The sequence below is a fragment of the Anopheles cruzii genome, chromosome 2 (assembly GCF_943734635.1).
Source record: "Anopheles cruzii chromosome 2, idAnoCruzAS_RS32_06, whole genome shotgun sequence".
NCBI classification, from domain to species: domain Eukaryota; kingdom Metazoa; phylum Arthropoda; class Insecta; order Diptera; family Culicidae; genus Anopheles; species Anopheles cruzii.
Window position 1 is genome coordinate 51,923,104 of NC_069144.1, and position 19,057 is coordinate 51,942,160.

Genomic DNA, 19,057 nt, shown 5'->3' on the forward strand with positions numbered 1-19,057 from the left:
CCTGTTTTTGTTTAGGGTTGTCCCTTCCAAATGAAGATATCAAAGTGATTGGTTTGTTTTTCATTCGTTCGAAAGGACAGAGCTTGTCTTTTACGTGTTTTTAGCAAAAGATCATTCAGTTTTCAAACAACTCTAACAATTCCCTATCATTCGCGCAAAAAAACGGACAATTCAAATAACTATCCGTCAAGATTATAGCATCTTCAATGTGTCATACGTCCTAACGCTAGAAAGTGCTATAAAATCGCTGGCTGTCAGAAGAATGTAAACAAAACCCGGTTTTTTATCTGTCTTCGGTACGGTCAAACTGGTGAGTGATGCGCTTTGCTGAAATTTTACAATCATGCTGGCTAACGACCCTCTTCGGTGCGCTTTTGTGCCTCGGTGGATCGATACTTCTGGTGTGGAATGAGGTAAGCGGTACGCTGCGCATCGTAAGATATCGTAAAAGACTAATCGGAGACATTTGACAGGGCCGGGCGATCAGAATCATTCTCTCGCTTGATGAAGCACTAGCGGATGCAATCACCGTGAGGGCGGACAGCCCATACGAAAAACAGTTCGAAGGACGTTTGGTGCACCTTAATGGGGCGCTGGCAACGGGGGAGCCCCTCACCGAACCGGACTACAACATTCAGGTCCAGGCGGTGAAGCTGAAACGCAGAGTGCAGATGTACCAGTGGGTCGAGGAGACTGTGTATGTTGCAGCTGTTCACAACACAAGTTTCACTGCTGTTGGCTTTAATCCAATTTTCCCCACCATTGTAGCGAGCACCGGTTCGGCGAATCGGTAGCAACGGTGGAGACGGATGATAGATCCTACTTCTACAACCGCGAGTGGCGCGATGATTTGGTCGACTCGAGAAGCTTCTACATCCGCAACGGGCACCACAATCCGACCACATTTCCGCTCGATTCAACGGTACACGTCTCCGAGCACGTGTACATTGGGCCGTACGAGCTGGGCGATGTGGCCAAGAATCGGTTCCAAACGTACCAAGAAGTGACGTCCGATACGCGCCCCGAAGATCCGTCGGTTCGATTGCACACGGGGCTATACTATCACTGCAACGACATCTGGAACCCGGAGGTCGGGGACATTCGGATACAGTTCGCTTACGCCGGATTGGAGGGCTCGTACGTGACGATCGTGGGCAGGCTGGAGAAGGGACGGATTGTGCCGTACGAATCGACACACGCGCGAAAAGTGTTGCTGATGGAGTCAGGTGAACACAATCTGCACGGGATTTTTCGCATCGAGCACCAGCAGCAGCGGTTGGTGACGTGGGGCGTACGATTCGTCGGCTGGGTGTTGCTCTTTTTCTCGTCCATTTGCTGCGGCCCGATTATGGAGCATTTGGTGCGCGAGCACAGGTTGTTGCGCATGTTCGCGCCCCACGGCCGGTTCTCGCTGATGAACAATGTTACCTTATCGCTGTCGGCCGGGTTGGCGATCGTGTCCGTTGCCTGGATCGTGTACCGTCCGTGGCTGGCCGGTGGACTGTTGCTCGCGGCCATGTCACCGTTTCTATACTGTGCGCGGGGCGTCGTGGGCACCTACCAACGCATTGACTGAATGAACCCGTGTGTGGCATAAATTTTAATAAATTATTTATTTATAATCTTTGTAACTAACACTAGCAACACTAGCACACGCAGTCAAACAAGGTTTCGTATTTTCACAAAACTTTGACGAAATACTCTCAATAAAACCTTTTTCCAGTAAACCCATTTGCTGTCAGTTTCTTCCCCTCTGTTTCAACAATATGAAAAACTATCATCCGGTAGTACTTTTAAAATGCAAACCCTAGCGGTTTCACACAAAAAAGGAGCTTATGGTTGAATAAATTTGTAGCAGAAAACGCTTTACAAATTAAAATTACAACTCGGTTATTGTAACAATAAACTTTAAGAAAACCCAGTAATGTGACGCTTTCAAATGCGTGCAAATTACATGCGCGGATCGTGCCTATCACTGTTCCCAATCAAAAACAAAAAATTACTGTGCTAAGATAAGTAACAAATTAGGTTGAAATTTAATAAATAACCAAAAAACATTTGAAATTCGGAAAATATATCGCAACCCCTCAAAAATGACCGTTACCGAGCTGGCAACACTGTTTTGACGCAGCCGCACCGAAGAGCTAGCCGCCCAACGATGCGGCAACTGTCACTTTTTGAAAAAGCAACCGCCGCGACCGCCGTAACGAGCCGCTCTCAACCGTCAGTTCTCCGCTCGCCGCAGATTAAGTGCGTCGCGCATCGAAGTTTCTCCGCCCGAACAAATTCAACGGGTAGCGTTTTTCCTTGCGTTCGGCCATCGCGTCGCCATGGGCACCGCGGCTTATAGCGAAATGTTTTGCGAATGAGTTGTGTGAAGGTTCGAAGAATGTGTCGCAAATGCGTGCCCAAAGAGCGAGCATTTTGTAAACAGAAAGGCTGCTGCTGTGTGCTGTTCACGGTCCACGGTCCGGAGCGTGGCCTCCAGTGAAAAGTGGCTCGAAATCCATCGCCGAGTTGTCACCGATGACCGACGCCGCTAATTGATAAACGTAAAAACTATTTGTGCTAATGTGGCCGGATCCTCTGCCCACCGGCCGCGACCGTCGCCGACGCGCTTGTGACTGTGTGTGTGCGCGTGTTTTTGTGTTCGCTTATATTACTCGCGGCCGTGCGCGCCTCGTGTGTTAGCATAAATTTGAAGAACCTTTTGGGAAACAAAAAAAACTTTGATCACGCACTGAACCGCGAGTTCGCCTCGTTAAATCGCGCGCGCCCCAATCAAGCCACCCATAGGCTGATAACCGAAGCAACCTTTGCCAAGGAAGCCAAAGTGTTTCGACTTGTTTTGTTGAGCAAAACGACGGCCCGGATTGTGCGACGCGTGTTCCAAGTTCAAGAGCGAGTGGCGACATTCTTTCGCCTGTGGCGTTTGTGTCAGTGGTTCTCTGTGTGTGTGTCGGGACCTACGAGTCCTGTGCGTCCGTCCGTCCGAAGCCATTCGGAGCACTGTTGTGTGGTGTTTGGTGAATATTTAGAAGAGTTGTTATCAATGCATGAGAAAGTACTCGTGGGCCGGGGGGCCACAGACGAGCCACCTGCGGTCGATAAGAAGCTGATCCCGAATCCCTTGGCGGCGGCGGTCCCGAAGAATCCACTTCAACCGATCGAGAATATGGCCGCCGCTGCCGCCACGGAAGCGCCGCCGAAGGGTGGTGGCGGTGTTACCTTGCTGGCACCACCGGCTCCGGTGGCCGCCGAACCGCGGTCAGTAACCGCCGGAAGCACCGAAGGTAAGAAGTCACGGCCGCGGCAAAGTGGGTCGCTGGAATTTTAATCTTTGCAAATAAATGACATTAAGACCAGGAAAGTTCGGCCAATTCTCAAAGTAAAAAGCAATCGCCGCGTCGCGCCAACCTCGGAACCAATCTCCGGCTGGGTCCGACGCGCAGTACCTTCTTGAGATTGTGCACGCTGGGTCTTAGCGGCATCTGCCTTTTGGCGTCGGTTTTCTTATCCGGATTCTTCGGCCCATCCCACCACCGACCGACCGTTGGCATCAAATTTTTGTACATAAAAATACATGTTTGCCACTGCCGTCCCGTCTCCCACCTCTTCCGTACCTGGTACAATTGGCCACATGCGTTCGCTATCTCTCTCTCTCTTTCCCTCCCATTTCGCTTCGTTGTCCTCTTTGCGCTCCGATGTGCGAGCGTCACCCGTTGAGTCATCCTTTTGCGATCGAAACTTAACGAACCGGAGGCAGTGTTTTAACGAAAGGTTCAACCTCAACAAAGGCGTGTGTGTGTGTGTGTTACAGGTGGTGGAAAATGTACCGTTTTTATCTCTCTTCTTTTCCCCTTTTCTTGTACCACTTACGCACTCTTCAGCGCGAAACGCTCTCGTTACGTACCTGTTTTGTCTGCTTTCTTTTCTGCCCTCGGTTGTCTTCCTTTTTTGTTTTGTTTTTCTTTATTTTTGCGCTCAAGAAGATTCTTCCGTCTGTTGATTTATGTTTCATGAGTTCGACCATTTGGTAAACTTATTTCTTGCTGAACTTTGGTCGCAGATCTTCGGCTAAAATTCGGACGCCCTTCGGTTGCGTTCTTACAGTCCGTCTGTAGAGCAAATACGACCCAAACCAGCAGCGTGCGAAATGATACAAAAAGAAGTGAACTGTACTGTGTACTTAAAATATAAAAAGCAGACCCCGAGAACACTGTTTATTATCGTTGCCACAGGTCCGTTCGTCTTGCGCATGCATCTTTCTGCCGCAGGCGTCATCGGCGGACGTTTTACGATGTTTTGACGTCAGGAATCGATCTGTCGGTCTCTGCATTTCTTCAGTGCTGGGACAAGTTGAAGAATACATCTCTTTTTCCTTTTTCGGGATTGTAAATGCTATTACGTCATCTGGTATTGCCGCTAAAGTGCCTGAATTATGTTTTTGTAATTTGGAATTTATACCATGGCTTGTATTTCAGAGAATCGAATTCAGATTAGAAAACAATGTCCGGCTTGAAACGCAATGAGAGGACAACGAGTCTTACCACGTTACATTTGCCATTGTCCCCGAATATTCTCATGCTTATGCTCAATTATGTTTACTTATGAGTTCAACAGCCCAAAAGACTTAATTGAACTAAGGTTGGATACATTATAAGTACAATGTAGTCCCAGACCCTATGTATAAACATCACAACTATAATACAGGGTGTTCCATCACGACCCATACTATAGAATTGTTAAAAAACTCCACCATTTTTCAGTCGATTTTGACAAATCAGTCAGGTTCTGAAACGTCAATCTATGCCGTCTTAGTCATGGATCAATTTGCGGTAAAACGGCGGGCTAAAATTGTAGCGAAATTGAAATTGAAAATCTGAATAAAGCATCTCAATGCAGAAGTTGTCGCTGGTCATTCTAAAGTCTACGTCCAACATATTCGTGGTGCGTAATGAAAATAAGTCTGGCGTCAAGAAGGATTCTGAGACCCCGAACTGGCGGCTTACAGGTCTACAACGATCGGCCACCGTATTACGAACAGCGAGAAGAATCGAACAAACTATCGACGTTGATACATTTCTCGACGTGTGCTAAAACCAAACGCCAGCTTTGGGTGAATGAATGAAACCCCTCGACAATGACTCCCAAACGGTGCGTACCTTGCCCTTGTCTAGTGTTACGGGCGGTCGCAAGCAGCAACACAGGCAGGTGCCGGGTGACAGTTGACTGGCGAATTCGCTGACAAGGACACGTCCACGTCCCTTTTCGGCCGACACACCACACCGCCCTCTCGCGAAGGTGTGCGCTGACTGACCGAACTTGGTGGACTTGCTTTGGTGCTGATGAATCCTGTCCTATGTTGCGCCGCCACACCACACTGATGAGTAATCAACCGCGTCGGACGTTTGAAAGTGTTTACCCAGCAACGTTTTTCGCACTTTTCTCAAATGTCACCAAATGCGGTCCGAGCGGTCCGGGCGGGCGGACGTCGGATGGAACACCTGTCAAGCAGAGCGGGGGAAACATTAGTCACGCTGTTAGACGAAATTGACCATCGAAGGACGCTCGACGCTCCCTCAACCGACAAAAAGCGGGTTGTTAAGACGTTCCGTTCCGGCTTCAAAGAAACGCGTAACGCAAAGTGCCGCTCGAAGACGGTGAGATAGTTGAGTAATGGGGGGGACAGGAGGAGGTGGCGGGGGATGCGAATACTAAGCAGATGTTAATGAGCGACACTGTAAACCTTCCTCGAACGGGAGCGCGCCGCCGACGTCCGCCACCACCAGCCCCAGGTGGGTTCCGGTTCCGGCCCGGCCCAAAAGGGTTAAGTCAATGGAGCAATCCTTCACCTCCACACAGTCCGCTAAACAAGGATTACCGGGCCGGGGTTAATCTTTCGCTGCGTGTGCAACCCTCTTTCTAGGACACGCGGGGCCTTTGCGATAAATGGAAAATAAAATGATAAACGTTTCCGGAGGGAAAGGGTAACAGGACGGGGGACGTGGAGGGTAATGGTGTCCAAACGTGGGGTGGTAAACAAGTGAGCACACGTTTGTGTTAAGCATGGCCATTTTTAAAAGCCACCCGGAACCCAGGAGGTGGCAGGAGGATGATGCTTTGGAGTCTTTTTCTTGGGCAATTTTCACCCATTAAGGGCGAAACGCGGGCGTGACTCTGAGGGAGGTCACGTTCCGGTGAGGGCCCCCCAACACGGCGCGCGGACGGTCGTGGGAAGTTTTTCTTTCCCGGCTTTTGCAGGTCCTTAAAATTATGAAAGCGGAACCGAATCCTGCGTTTGCGACGCGCGGCACCGACGATGACACCGACAGAGTGTGGGAAGAGCTTCCCGGTGTCCTTCGTAGACGTGCCGCTTCCCGCGGAGTGTCGGTTCTCGGGAAAGACGAGAACGCAGACGACACAATGTTGATAATGACAAACGGGTTGGGTAGGTGCTCCTTGAGAAGACGCACACGGCCGCTGTTTGGCCGAGCCCCATTTCTCAAGCCAGCTTTTGAACTTCTTCGCAGCATTCAGCAACCTCCCGGTTTGTGGCGTAGGGCCTTTTCCCGGTGGCTCGAGGTGCCTCGGGGTGCCTAATTGACAGCGGTACACTGTCCTTCGCTCGCGCCGCTTACCGTTTGACGGAACAGCGGGGCACGGCGGCCGGCATGATTATCCTTTCTCGAGAGCGCACACGTACCCGGGATGTCGTGCCAGAAATTAAGTTACCCACAAAAGCCCCGGCTTCTCGACGGAAGGGTTGCAAACTGTATTTTCCGCACAATGCAGCACCGTGCCTGCTGCTGCATCCTCTAATTGATTAATTGGGTTTCTTCCTCTCGGTCGTCCTCGGTCCGGTTTTCGGGTCAGAGAAATGCTCAATATCATTAGAAAGGGTTTGTGTGTGGTATTCAACGCTCGAAATGTACGCTCGGATGCGGTGCACTCGGTGCTGGCTGCTGTTTAATTTATCGTATCATTCCCGTCGCTGACTTCCTGGCTGCAACTAGCCGCAAACGGCACTCGTCCCATCAATGCACGCTCTCGCTCTCCCCCGGTTCCGTTGCTCATTGCGGCGGGTGACTTAGTTGAAAATCACTTTCCGTTTCTCCGTTGCTCCGGTGCTCCATTAAGGACCTTCCCCGAGCTAGAGATTAGCGGAGCCCCATTCGCGTCCCGATCCATCAGGCCGGGCTTTCGGTCAAAGTTGACTTCATCCCCCTAAGCGTCGGCCGGGGCCTGGACCGGAGCAGGACGTTTGCCTTTAAGGAGATAAAGTGTTCAAATTGTGTTCCAAAGTTCGGTCTTCACCGCTCGCAGGCGTGCGTGGTTTGACGTGCCCGTCCACTCGTCCCCCCAGCAAACTTTTGGCTCCCGAAACGCGGTCCCCGGTTCGGCGTGAGGTTTACTTGTCGTTGACCAACTATTGCGCCAGTAAACATCGGCCCCGGTGGCACTGTCCCCCGGCGAGCCAGGACTTGGGGCGGGCTCTGGAACTCCCCGGTCCCAAAACTTCCGATCGCGACTGACGCGCTGCTGTGTATTGTCCGGGCAACCGGAAACAGGAAATTCGAGAAACTACTCCAACTCCAACTATTTTCTGTGCCGCATCCAAAGCGGCCAGGGGCGGGCCTTGTGCAGGCTGCAGGCCGCGGGCTTACATTCTCGTGGCCTCTCTCGTGTCCGGGAGTGACGAGTTGGGTGAAGTTGTTCGCTGTCCGTTCGGTGACGGTTGGCAGGGCTAGTAGAGGGCCGCGCGTTGCCGCGGGGTGTTGTCATTACCACCCTCTCTGGAGGGCGATGAATATTGTGTAAACAGCAACGCGGGGCTCTCGTGGAGCCTGTGGTCTGGTACCCTCCGACCAATATCCGGTGTCCGTCCCGGCCACCAAATCCTTCCACAGTGTAATCGTACGCCAGGGAGCCCTTCGTCGGCTCCTTGGTGTAGTGCAGAGGCGCGAGGACCTTGTCGAGTAGCTGCAGCTGCGCATCATTATGCCACCGGAGCGCCCTCCCCCCGGGGTGAGTTGGCGGCAATTGAAATTTGAACTTTTCGCCTAACGTGTGGGATCCAGCGCTTCGACCAGCAAGCCCGACCTGGCCTGGGCGTCGGAGTTTTTCGCGAGAATGAGAAAAATCAACATAGAAACGAGCGGAGGATCCAACGTGGACCACGACCACGAGAGCAAGTTGCTGCGCTGTTGACTTTCATCGACCAACGGCGTCCAACTATATCTGCTACGCGAAACTGTTGCGATGTGCTTCTGGTCAGTTGGCTGAAGCCAACGCCGGGGAACATATGTGAAGAACCGAGGTTGTTGGATGCGGTATCTACTTCAAATTAAATCATTAAATCTCGTTTCACTACTTCCGGGGCAGCTATTTGCTGTGCTCCCGAGTTTTCGTGTGGCGGGACTGGGCAGAATTACTATCTCACGTTACCATAATTTTACTACTGTGCACATGGATGATTTATAATGGTTTGGAGAAAGTGTGGTCAACCTTGCCCGGTTGATCCTGGATGCGCGCACCGTTTTACTGGGCACGTGGACCAACTTACGGTGGGTTCAAATTTCAAGTGTTTTATTATTGCATTACACAAACTGCCCGAGCTCTCCGTTCTGCATTAGTTTCCGTATACCAACTCAAAAATCATCTCGGATTTATTCCTCATTGCGCTACGCTGGTTGGTTAGCTTCTCCGTACAAAAACCTCGGTCATCTGGTTTTTAAAATGATTCTCTAAATACGTCCCTAAAGTCAGTGTGTTGTCAAACTTGTCCCGTTTAGACCTAGCGATGGTTGAGCCCTGAGCGGAATCCGGTACGGACAAAGTTTCCTCTATCACACACTGTGGGGCACCGTAATGTAGGCGTCTGACACGGGCCCCGAATCAATAGCAGCGTCAGCATGTCGGGGAGGACGGTAAAGCCTGGCTTAAAAGTTTAACTTCAATTCTGCAGTCTATATCGGACGCAATGCAATTACTCGGATGCTCCCGGCAGCCTAGGGGAACAGAAGGGTAAATACCATATAGAGCATTCAACGGACAACACGACAGCCAGACCCGTACGGTCCCGAGCCCGAGCTCGACTATCTTGCTTATCCAAAAGAGAGGTGAGCTGGTGGTGTCCCCTTTCACGGTAACCTGTAGTGTGGACAATTTTGTGGTTTGCCAGCGGCTGGCTGGCGGGTGGGGTGGGATGTTCCGTGTCGTCGGAAACTTTTTCGAAAGCAACAGAGCCCCTTGATAAGAGGGGGTTGTCGGGCGGGCGGGATGGTGGTGAGGCTCGGTAAAGGGATGCGGAATGTGGGACGCCATGGTTGTGGGAAAATGTTTAGATTGTTTTGATTTTTATTGCCAATACAAAACATCGGGTTCGGGCTCCTCCGGCACTCTCCGGCGGGAAATGCAAACCGGCTCGCATACACACACATACACATCAGGATGATGGCTTGTTTAGTGGAAAGGATACGCAAGTATGCTCGACAGGGGAGATGGCCGTGAAGAGCTCAGACATCCCTAATTCGACGTTGCGTAGAAATGGCTTTGAAAGATTTCGTCACCCATTAAGTCAGCGGAACGATTGGCTTAGGGTAGGGTTCCGGAAATGGGGTCGAAATGGGATCAGATTTTATTGCTCACTTGTGGAGAACTAATAGTATACCGGCGGCAACACGAATGATGGTGGTCCAAACTGCCTATTAGAAGACAGTCACGAGGCCCATTTTCAAGTCCTGGCCCCTTAAGTTGCTCTATCAAGATGTGGCAAACGGAATTGATATTAGCAAAATTAGTTCGCAAAATACACAAATCAATGCTAAGACGCGAAAAGCACAGTTTAATTCTAATTTGTCATGTTTTCTGGATTGGCCTTCAAAATGGCCTCTGTCAAAATCAATGGACCAACTACTTAAGGGTAGCTAATACAATTTTCAATGCGCGTAACGTTACGAACTGTTTTGGTTTTTTAAAAGTTCATTTGCTATTTAGGGAATAGAAAGTGCTTCCAAAACGACGCTCAGCCGCAAAGTTCCGCATAGAGAATGCCGCAATGTTCCTGCCGATCTGCCAAATAGAGCGAAAGCGTCTAGAAAAAGTTTAAGACAATTCGGGTACTTTCGAAAGATTCCAAACATCAAACGCTTCTTCGTGAAGAATAGGAAGAATGTGCCGTTAATTTCTTCAGAAACTATTTCCTAAACTATTTCGATTATCTCGGGTGGCCGCTGATGAGTTGAGGCTGATCTTCCTGACCATTACTATTTAATATGGTTCTGTATTTCATGTCAGTGAAGCGCGCCGATCCTCATCGATTCGCGTTCTTAGACAAGAATTTGCCTTTTGCACTGTCACCTGATTTTGACTCGAACTGAGTCTTCTAAAGTTCTCCTGTAGTCAACATTGCTCCAGGTGCACTGCGGTACCATGCAATAAAACACTGCGCTGCTCAAAGTTTATTTGGGGGTTCGTAGTTATAGTAAAAAAATGCCGCAGACGCAGACTAATGTACACAGACTAATGGTTTCTAAACTGTTAATGCTAACCGGTTTTATCTGTTTCATTGACGAGTTTCGTGGGCGCATGATCTGGACTAATTAATATTCACGTGTCTTCATTTTACGACCCAAAGCGTTTGTTTGTTCAGGGTCTCGTTTTGATGATCTTTTGGCTCAAGGTTTTTTTTTGCGTTTCCATACTTTCCCTTTTCGTCGTGGTATTTTGACTTGTTGGTGGGGTTGACTTCTTTTTTCTCCAACTTAATTTTATAGTATTGCGCGTGGATCTAATTTATCGAACAATGATTATTACTGGACTGAATCAATGGTCTGGACAGGAAGTGGTCTTTGCATCAGAATTTGCTCAACATTAGCGTAGCATTAGGATGACCGGAATTGGCTTAGAACTCACTCGCCGTGCTTACAACATACGCACACAACACGATCATAATCGTATGGAAATATAAAATCACATTTGTTAAAGAACCTCACTACCTTTCGGTTGACAAAAATGTGCCAGTTACTGTTCCTGACTGACCCTTTAATGATTCGACCGTTGTAAAAAAAAACTCCTGTTTAAAGCTACCCGCGAAAGGGGTGGAACAATTAACCACAACAATAAAATGAATGCCAGCGTTTGGCAGCAGCGCCGCCGCCATGCAAGAGTCACGGGACCGATCCCGATCCGGTTCATAATTTTACCGGCAACACCTGCGACATGAAGCGGACGCGTTGCGGCCTACCACAGACGGGGTGAGGCCACGCGGCCCCCGGGGTCGGACGTGACCCGACGGAGAGTCGGACGAATACGACACTGCGCCGCCGGAACAAAATGCTCTCCCGGAAAGCCGGGCGCGCCGCCAGGAGGCATGTTTCGTCCATTTTCCACCCGAAAGGATCATAAAGCTGCTGGGTGTGTGTGTGTGGGTGCGAGGTACGTTTAAATGCCAAAATCGTTCATTCGTGGTTGGATGGTTGGTCAGGTTCCCGCCGCCGCCGCTGGCTGGCTGGACAGAGTCCGCGTTGGCTTTTAGCGTAGGCTGTGGAGTGGACGTACTCCACACGTCGCAAGCGAGACACGACGCCGACGACGATGCTCTCGTGGACCGCATTACACGCACCGGCCCCCAGGATATCATCCCAGGAGTAGGTGGCACACGTGTGTGTGTGTGCGGGTGCGGGTTGATGCACCGTCCGTCCTTCTGTGTGGTGGATGGTTCCGTTTTCCACTTCAGATCGTTGGAAATGGTCCAAAATCCGCTCGGCTGACCAACTTTAATCCGATACTTGGCTAGCGCGCGCGTGTGTTTCCGTGTGGTGACCGTTGTGCGCGGCTGGAAACGCCGGTTTTTCTGCTCAACCCAATTTTCACCACTCGCAGCATGAGCGCGAAGCATGACAAAAAATCTCACTCGCCGCGAGACGGGCCGGGAACTGCGTGCTGCGTGCGTGTTTACGGAGCTTTGGTTTCGAAACCTCAGATATCCTGGCTGAGCTGTGCAGATACGGCTCCCTGGCTCACAGGATTCCGAGCTGTGCGCGAGAGTCGAACGGAGGCGTCTCACAGGATGTTGTCCCATTTTTTTTTCGTATCGTGTGTTTTTATTTTCGACCGTGAAGTTGGTCTCCGGAGACCTCGGAATGAACCCCGAACCGTTTCTCGAGTAGCGTGCGCGCTGCTTCGCCTTCGGTTCCGGTTGTTGCGTTCGGCTGCTCCGTGTACGTTCTTTTTTTGTGCCATTTTCCACCGAAAGCTGCGGCGTCGTTCTCGATTGTGTGTGTAATTTAAATTCTTACCATTCGCCTGCTTTCGTGTGTACGGGGAAAATGGTGAGATGAAAAAAGCATCTGGAAAGGGCACGTTTGTTGTTCGCGAGTGGAGGAACAGGGAGAAACCTAAAATTTCCCACATACGGAACGATAAAATTTGATAAATTGTTGCGGTCCCGGCTCACCACAGTCGCCGCCGCCCGGCTAAGACGTCGGTGTGCCGGATGGCCGATTTTTTTTGGCTGTCGCGGCCGAATCGTCATACTTTGCGCGTTCGACGGTCATATTTAAATTATTCTCACGCGCCCGCGTGGCTTATGTAAGGGTTTAACCCGTGCCAAATGCGGCGTGTGTACTGTATTCAACCTCTCGCTAATCAAGTGAGTGTTATATCATCCCTACCCGACTGTTTAATTGAGCTTTTCCGAAAGTTCGGAGCTCATCTCGGTTGAGTGGTCGCTTCACTTTGCGTTTTTATGGAAGACCCTGCCATTGGATGTGAAACAAAAAAAGGTTACCAAAAGGATCCCAAAGTCCCCTTATGGTGCTGGTGGAACTCATGGGGCTACCGACTGCTTCCGTTGGCTGATGCCAGCTGCGGCTCCTGCCCGGTTGCGACACACACTAAATCGACCTGTGAACATATTTTATGAACTAACTCCTATGTTGTTCATGCTCCATCGAGCGCGGCGCCGGTCTTTGTGTGGTCGATGAGGTCAAAAGTTTGACGATAAAAATGGAGATATAGGTTACAATGAAAAAAAAGCTCGACCCGAAATAGATATCGCCGTCGACTATGCTCTCCACCCAACAAGAGCATCCTACTTTCTCTTTATGCTTCCACCAGTGTTTTTGCTGCTTCGCCCCGCGCCACTCTTGTTGTTATTAGCCTCTGACTTGTTCTGCGTCGGCGGACGATATGGCCATTTTTTCGTTCCATTTCGCGTTTAAATGACCATCAATGGTTTTTCACTTTTACCTGAGCTCGCTCGCTCGCGACCCATCGACTCACCGTTTTCCGAGACGCGCTCCAGCGCTTTTCACGGCCTAGCGAAGGTTTGTGGGCGCTGCTGGGTAAGAGTTATGGGAATTTATAATCCCCCGGACATCCATTAATCATGTAATTTAGCCTCAACATAACTTTTTGTGTGTATTTTTTTGTCGAAGCTGCGGCGCGATATTCAATGAGTCGGACGCGAGCGAGTGAGGGGACCAAGAGAGCCGTGTGGCGTTCTAAACACTGTTCGCTGGCCAAGTCCTCAGATTAGACGCATATTCCGGGGGACCCATTTGTGGGGACAATGGATGCTGATGGTGCCAACTATTAGCTGTGCAGTGGAACTAACAATTTATCTATTAGGTGTGCAAATTAATTCTTGCTGTTTTTATTCGACATTTGTGGCCTAACTACAACAACAAAACGTAGGACTACTTTAATGAAAGTATTGCCCATCGTTAGCTATCGTCCCATCGTTCCATCTTTCAGGTAATTAACGGGTTTCGTGTCGATAGAACTCCTCGTCTTTAGAAGCGATCCTAGCAGAGATCCATTTTTCAATAGTTTCATTAGAAGTGAACAGCTGTGCTGCCAAATTGTTATTCATGCAACGGAACAATTAGTATCCTGAATGAGCAACATCTGGTGAATACAGCGGGGGTGGTAGACAGTTCCCATCCGACATTTTCGAGTTGTTGCTGGGATTGTCCTTCAATAATTTCATTAGGTTCTGAAAGCTCACGGCTGCACGGCTTAATCTTTGTCTCTGTCAAACACATGTTTCATAAAAAAATTGTGACATTTAGTGAGTAATGCCATCGGAAGAATTAATTTGCACACCTAATACTTTATCATCAAACAAATTTCTCCTAAACCTTAATCATCAAATCTTTGGTTTGGCAGCCTTTTTGAGCCGTTTAAGCATACTCTCCTATACACTCGCGTTACCTTTTATTGTACCACCTGTTACGGTAAATTTAAATCCTAACCACCTGTGTTCAAAAAGAGCCTGAGATCGCCGGTGGTTACAGGATAATGCAAAATGTTGCAAATCCTCCTCGTTGCAAGGTTCCTGGGCACTCGCGTAAGGGGGTTCACTCGACGGGATGCATGGAGTGCTTCTTGCATGGAGAGTGTGTCTAGGAATGCCTTCTTCCCTCGGTGTAGGCCGTTGTGCACAGCCTCTAGTTAAATACGCCCTCGGTAGGCACCATCACCTAAAAGCCTTTCGAGCATTTCGTGCCACGGCACGGCGTGTTCGTGAGTGATCCTTCCGTGAAGTCTCGGGTGAAAGCTCGGGTAGCTTCCGGAGGCTACGGATGCGTAGATATACACTACGAGTATCCTTTTCGCCGATAGGACCCCGGTGTGGTAGTAATCGGGGTGGAAATCGGAGGCAGCAGCCGGAGCGGGGTCGTAATGGGTGTGTTGTTGTACACTAACGACCCGACGAGGGCGCATACACACAGTGTATTTACAGTGGTGACCCGGAAAACCTTGCACCACCAAAAAACCACTGTGCAAACGATGGCTCCTCTACTGGATTCTCGGCTTCTCATGCTCCAATGCATCATCCTCATCACGACCGTCACGACGCGTGGACTCAGTCTTCCCCCCCACGGGTCGAGCTGTGTGTGTGACGTGTGAAAACCAATAAACGCTCCAGAGGGCCCGTCAGTATGCAGCGCCGCAGCGCTGGCTGACTGACTGACAACGAAGCGAATGTCGAAAAGTGTTGCCGGCGATGATGATGATGCGTCTAAATTGAGAATGAAGATTTTGGGGTCGGCCCCAGACGGTGCTATCTTCCTCCCTCTCTCTCTCTCTTGGGGTCTTTTTTCGTTCGTTTCTTGCTTCGCCCAGCCTTGACACACGGCTCATGCTCGTGCTGCACAAGGTGAGTGATGTGTTGCCCGTTTTCTTCCGGTTCATCTTACGTCGCGCTGGTCGCCGCAGGATGGCCCAGTGGAAACAGATGGGGCGTACGCAAACATGCTGTAGCAGTAGCAGCAGCTCCCCGACACACATCTGGCCGCAGAACGCATCGTCACATGTCGGGGTGTAGCGGTCTGGTCGTTACGAGAGAGAAGCCGGTCAGCCGATTGTGCTTCGTTCATGTCTGAGGGGGTGCTGCAAGTTTACATTGACGCACGTTGTGTAGTCGGCACTCTCTGTGCGTGCTAAGGACGGCTCCGGATGCTGCATGCGAAGGATAAAAAAACCAGGATTGATGTTGCCACAACCAACACACACACACTCGGGGCGACCATTGTGTGTTTTGCTGCCATCTGGAAGGTTGTGTTATTAATTCCGACCTTGTTCCGAGGTGCTTCAAGGGCCGCCGGTGAAAAGTGCATACCTTTTCTGTGGTAAACCTCTAAACGACGCACTGTTTTGGATCATTGGGCTCCTCCTCGGTTTGGGCTCCGCAGATACGAGAGGAGGAACAGCTGCAGAGAGCTCCTAGTTGCTGGAGGATTTTGGTCGCTGAGTCATTCAAAAAGCCAATGCGTTTTTGATCGTAGTGTCCTGATGACTCCTTATCTTTCGATTGGTTTGCCAAGAGAATTTGACATTACCTGTGCAGCACTCAACCCTTGGTTTATACTCGGCTGACCCACATAATGGCAGCACTTTAACACAGGGACTGGAAAGTCCCGTTCCAAATATGAGAAAACTATGGGTTTTTTTTTGTCAAAGTTGGATTTATTCATCGACGTAGTATCCTTCAAGAGTCGCACAAACGTATTCCAGCGCCGCTCTAATATTTCAATACAACTTTTATAAAACGATTTATCTTTTGCCTCAAATAGGCCTATGGAACATAAAGCCAAAATGTTCTTTAGACATCTTAACAATGTCAGCTACCTCACGAAACTTCTGTTTCTGACAATTTTACATTATTTTGTTCATGTTTTCTGATGTTATCGTCTCATTTAGACGTCCACTGCGTGCTGCATCATCGATGTCTCTAAAACCACGTTTGAAGTTAGCAAGAAGTTTCAACAACATGGACCCATCCTAGGCACATCCTAGGTGACTAGAATTCGTGGAAATGATACTCCGCAAATTACACAGCCTAACTGCGCGTTGCTAGTAACATAATCTAGTTTTGCGGATAACTCAATGTGGTGCGTTGCTGTGTCCGCTATGTTTATGTCTCTATGAACACCGAGGTATAATTAAGGACATATGAACAATTATCGTGAGCTTTCGGCGTGTGATTCCCTCGCACGTGTGTGCACGGTTTCGGTGCGTCCAACGGGGACTCCCATTTCATGTTTATTCGGGAACGTCGTTATACGGATTCCTGTTTCCCGCGAACTGTGCGGGAAGTATAATAAAATAAGTGCACTACAAATAAGCATACATAATGCAGGATAATGATCTCGTGGCCCGACCGGAAAAATGGAGCGCGTGGGCAAAGGATGCTGCCGTTGGCGTTGGGTTCGGTTCATTTGGGAGAATGTGATAAACGGGGAAAATATACTGAAGTGGTTAATTAAATGCATGCCGCGCTCGTCGTCGATCCCCCGCGAATGCGTAAATGCCGTTGCCCGTTGCGCGTGGTGCTGCATGATGTTGCATGATGAGGTGTGCGCCACGTGCAAGGCATTCGCAATAAACCGTCACATGAAAGGCAAACCCAAACTGCCCACGTCCACCGTCTGCGTTGTGTCTAATGAACTGTATTAAACGATATTTATTGTTGGCATTTTCATTGATCAATGTAAATCATGAGCAAAGGTGTTGCTAGTTGCACACACTGGACCGAGAACCGGACAAGTGCGTGGGCTGTCCGGTCCTGTTGTGCGCCCTTTAATGTTACTCGGTGGTCTATTCCAAATAGGTAGTCGTAAATGTTCCAGCTGCGGTATGGAATTTTCTCCTCTAGAATTTCCATTTAGTCAAATTTGAGTGTATTTCGCTCGTGAGTCCATGATTGAAAAGCAACACCTGTTAGGCCACAAAAGTCTGATTTTAAATCAATTGGTTCTATCGATCTACGGTGACGTTTGAAATCGTATTATGATTTTACTGGCTGGGCTCAGTGGCTAGCGTAATGCCCGCATAAGCGATTAAGGCTGACGTTAGTTCTTTTTCGCATAAAAACATGCGGATGCAGAGCACGTTCCGTTCATGCATTTACGTCGATGCATCACATCGAAGCCGATCGATCCCGCTGCGTTCCTTGGCGAGGAAGATGCGCTTAGTGCACGGAATCTGCGGCATCTCGTCGGAATCACTTCGGTAGAGGATACAGAGACGTTTCGGTCGCTGCTTGTATCAATCTTATTACCACGCTGCAAGATTGATGATTCCCCTCTATCGATGGGGCGGCGAGATTGGCTGGCACGAGGACTGCCACACAACCCCACGGATCCTGGACTGGTGGTGTGCGGCGGTCGGCGGGACCCTCACTTTCATCGTGTTTGAAGACACACTTCAAACCGCCCGAGGACGGACAGAAAGAATCGTTTGCTGCAGCAAAGCGATGGAACGAGCGATCATGTTACCGAGATGTGCATTGGAAGTTTGGCTTCTTCGCGATGCTCGCTATTTTGGCACCACACTCACACACCGTAACGACGCTAAAGGGCATAAGCGCCCTTTCAGGGAACTGTTTGCCATCCATTACACTCGAAAAGCGTGTGTCCTTGTTGTGTTGATCACCGAACGCGCTGCATTCTATGCTTTTTGTTTCGTTGGTGCCTTGCTATTTGATGGTTTCTTCTTCAATGTTTGATGTCCTATTTTACATCGTGTCATAAGATACTGTAATCTTGCGTGGTCAACTTGTGGTTAACCTTAAGTCAACGGTTCTGTTGCCGGGTGCAGTGGCTGTTGGTTTGTTGTTGGTGCTGCACAATGCCTGAATCCTAAACCTGGCCGAACCCAGGGGGCAACGGATAATGATGGTGACAGCGTGAACGACTTCATCGACGACCGGCCGCCGACGATGATGTGTTCGACGTCAATGGTGATGGATGCCATATGTGCGCCTTCGCCATTTTTTGTGCTCTTCATTTTCTTCTACACCCGTCAGCACCGATTTTCACCGTGTGTAGTGCTCGCCGAGAGCTGCTGCCGAAGGAAATGCTATTTTTAAGCCACCAACCACGCCATCTTTCGACTTCCGACCGCGAGACCATACGGGAACAATCTCATCCTCGCGGCAGACTTGGCGGGAACGGGAATTTCGAACGGAGAATTATGGTGGCGTTTGCAATTATTGTAAACGCTGAGTACGGTTGTGTTTCGTTTAATTGATTGTCGAGTTAGGAGTTACCAGGTCCGCGAATAATTGAGTTTAAAATGGAACCGATGGAACTTACAAAAACACTTTGTTTGAATGTTTTCAACAAATCGTTCGTGAACGTTTGCCACCGATTGTCGGGAAACACCATTTCCCGGCAAGTCGTGTCAGGCGATGGAGTGTAGAATGAGCACTATGCGACGCATTCCGACAGCAGATAACATACATCGTCGCGTCAGCTGCTGTAACACTGGTAATTTCATGTGCTAATTTGCTTCCCCCGGCAACACCGGATCCTGCTGCAGTCCCCGTGTCGCACTCCTTGGTCCATTTTTGTGCATAAATCAGGGAGCCCATCTCCAGGCTGGGTCGCGAATAGCTGCTGTACCACCTTCGAGAGCCACCCGGTTCCTGGACGATTACGGCCCAGGGAGACAATCACTCGGTGAGCTATCCTCCTCCTGATGGTACCGCATCCGTCCGTCCGCTGTGCATGGAAGTTATGCGGGAGATTTACTTTCCGCGAGC

The 19,057-nt window shown here is 49.7% G+C and overlaps 1 protein-coding gene across 1 annotated transcript; it reads left to right on the forward strand.

Annotated features, from left to right (window-relative positions):
• Window positions 1-305: 305 nt before the first annotated feature.
• LOC128267738 (transmembrane protein 43 homolog) lies at window positions 306-1,637 on the forward strand. The gene is made up of 3 exons (XM_053004638.1): window positions 306-413; window positions 474-697; window positions 769-1,637. The coding sequence occupies exons 1-3, from the start codon at window positions 318-320 to the stop codon at window positions 1,574-1,576; spliced, it is 1,128 nt and encodes a 375-aa protein (XP_052860598.1). The 5' UTR covers window positions 306-317; the 3' UTR covers window positions 1,577-1,637.
• The last annotated feature ends 17,420 nt before the right edge of the window (window positions 1,638-19,057 follow it).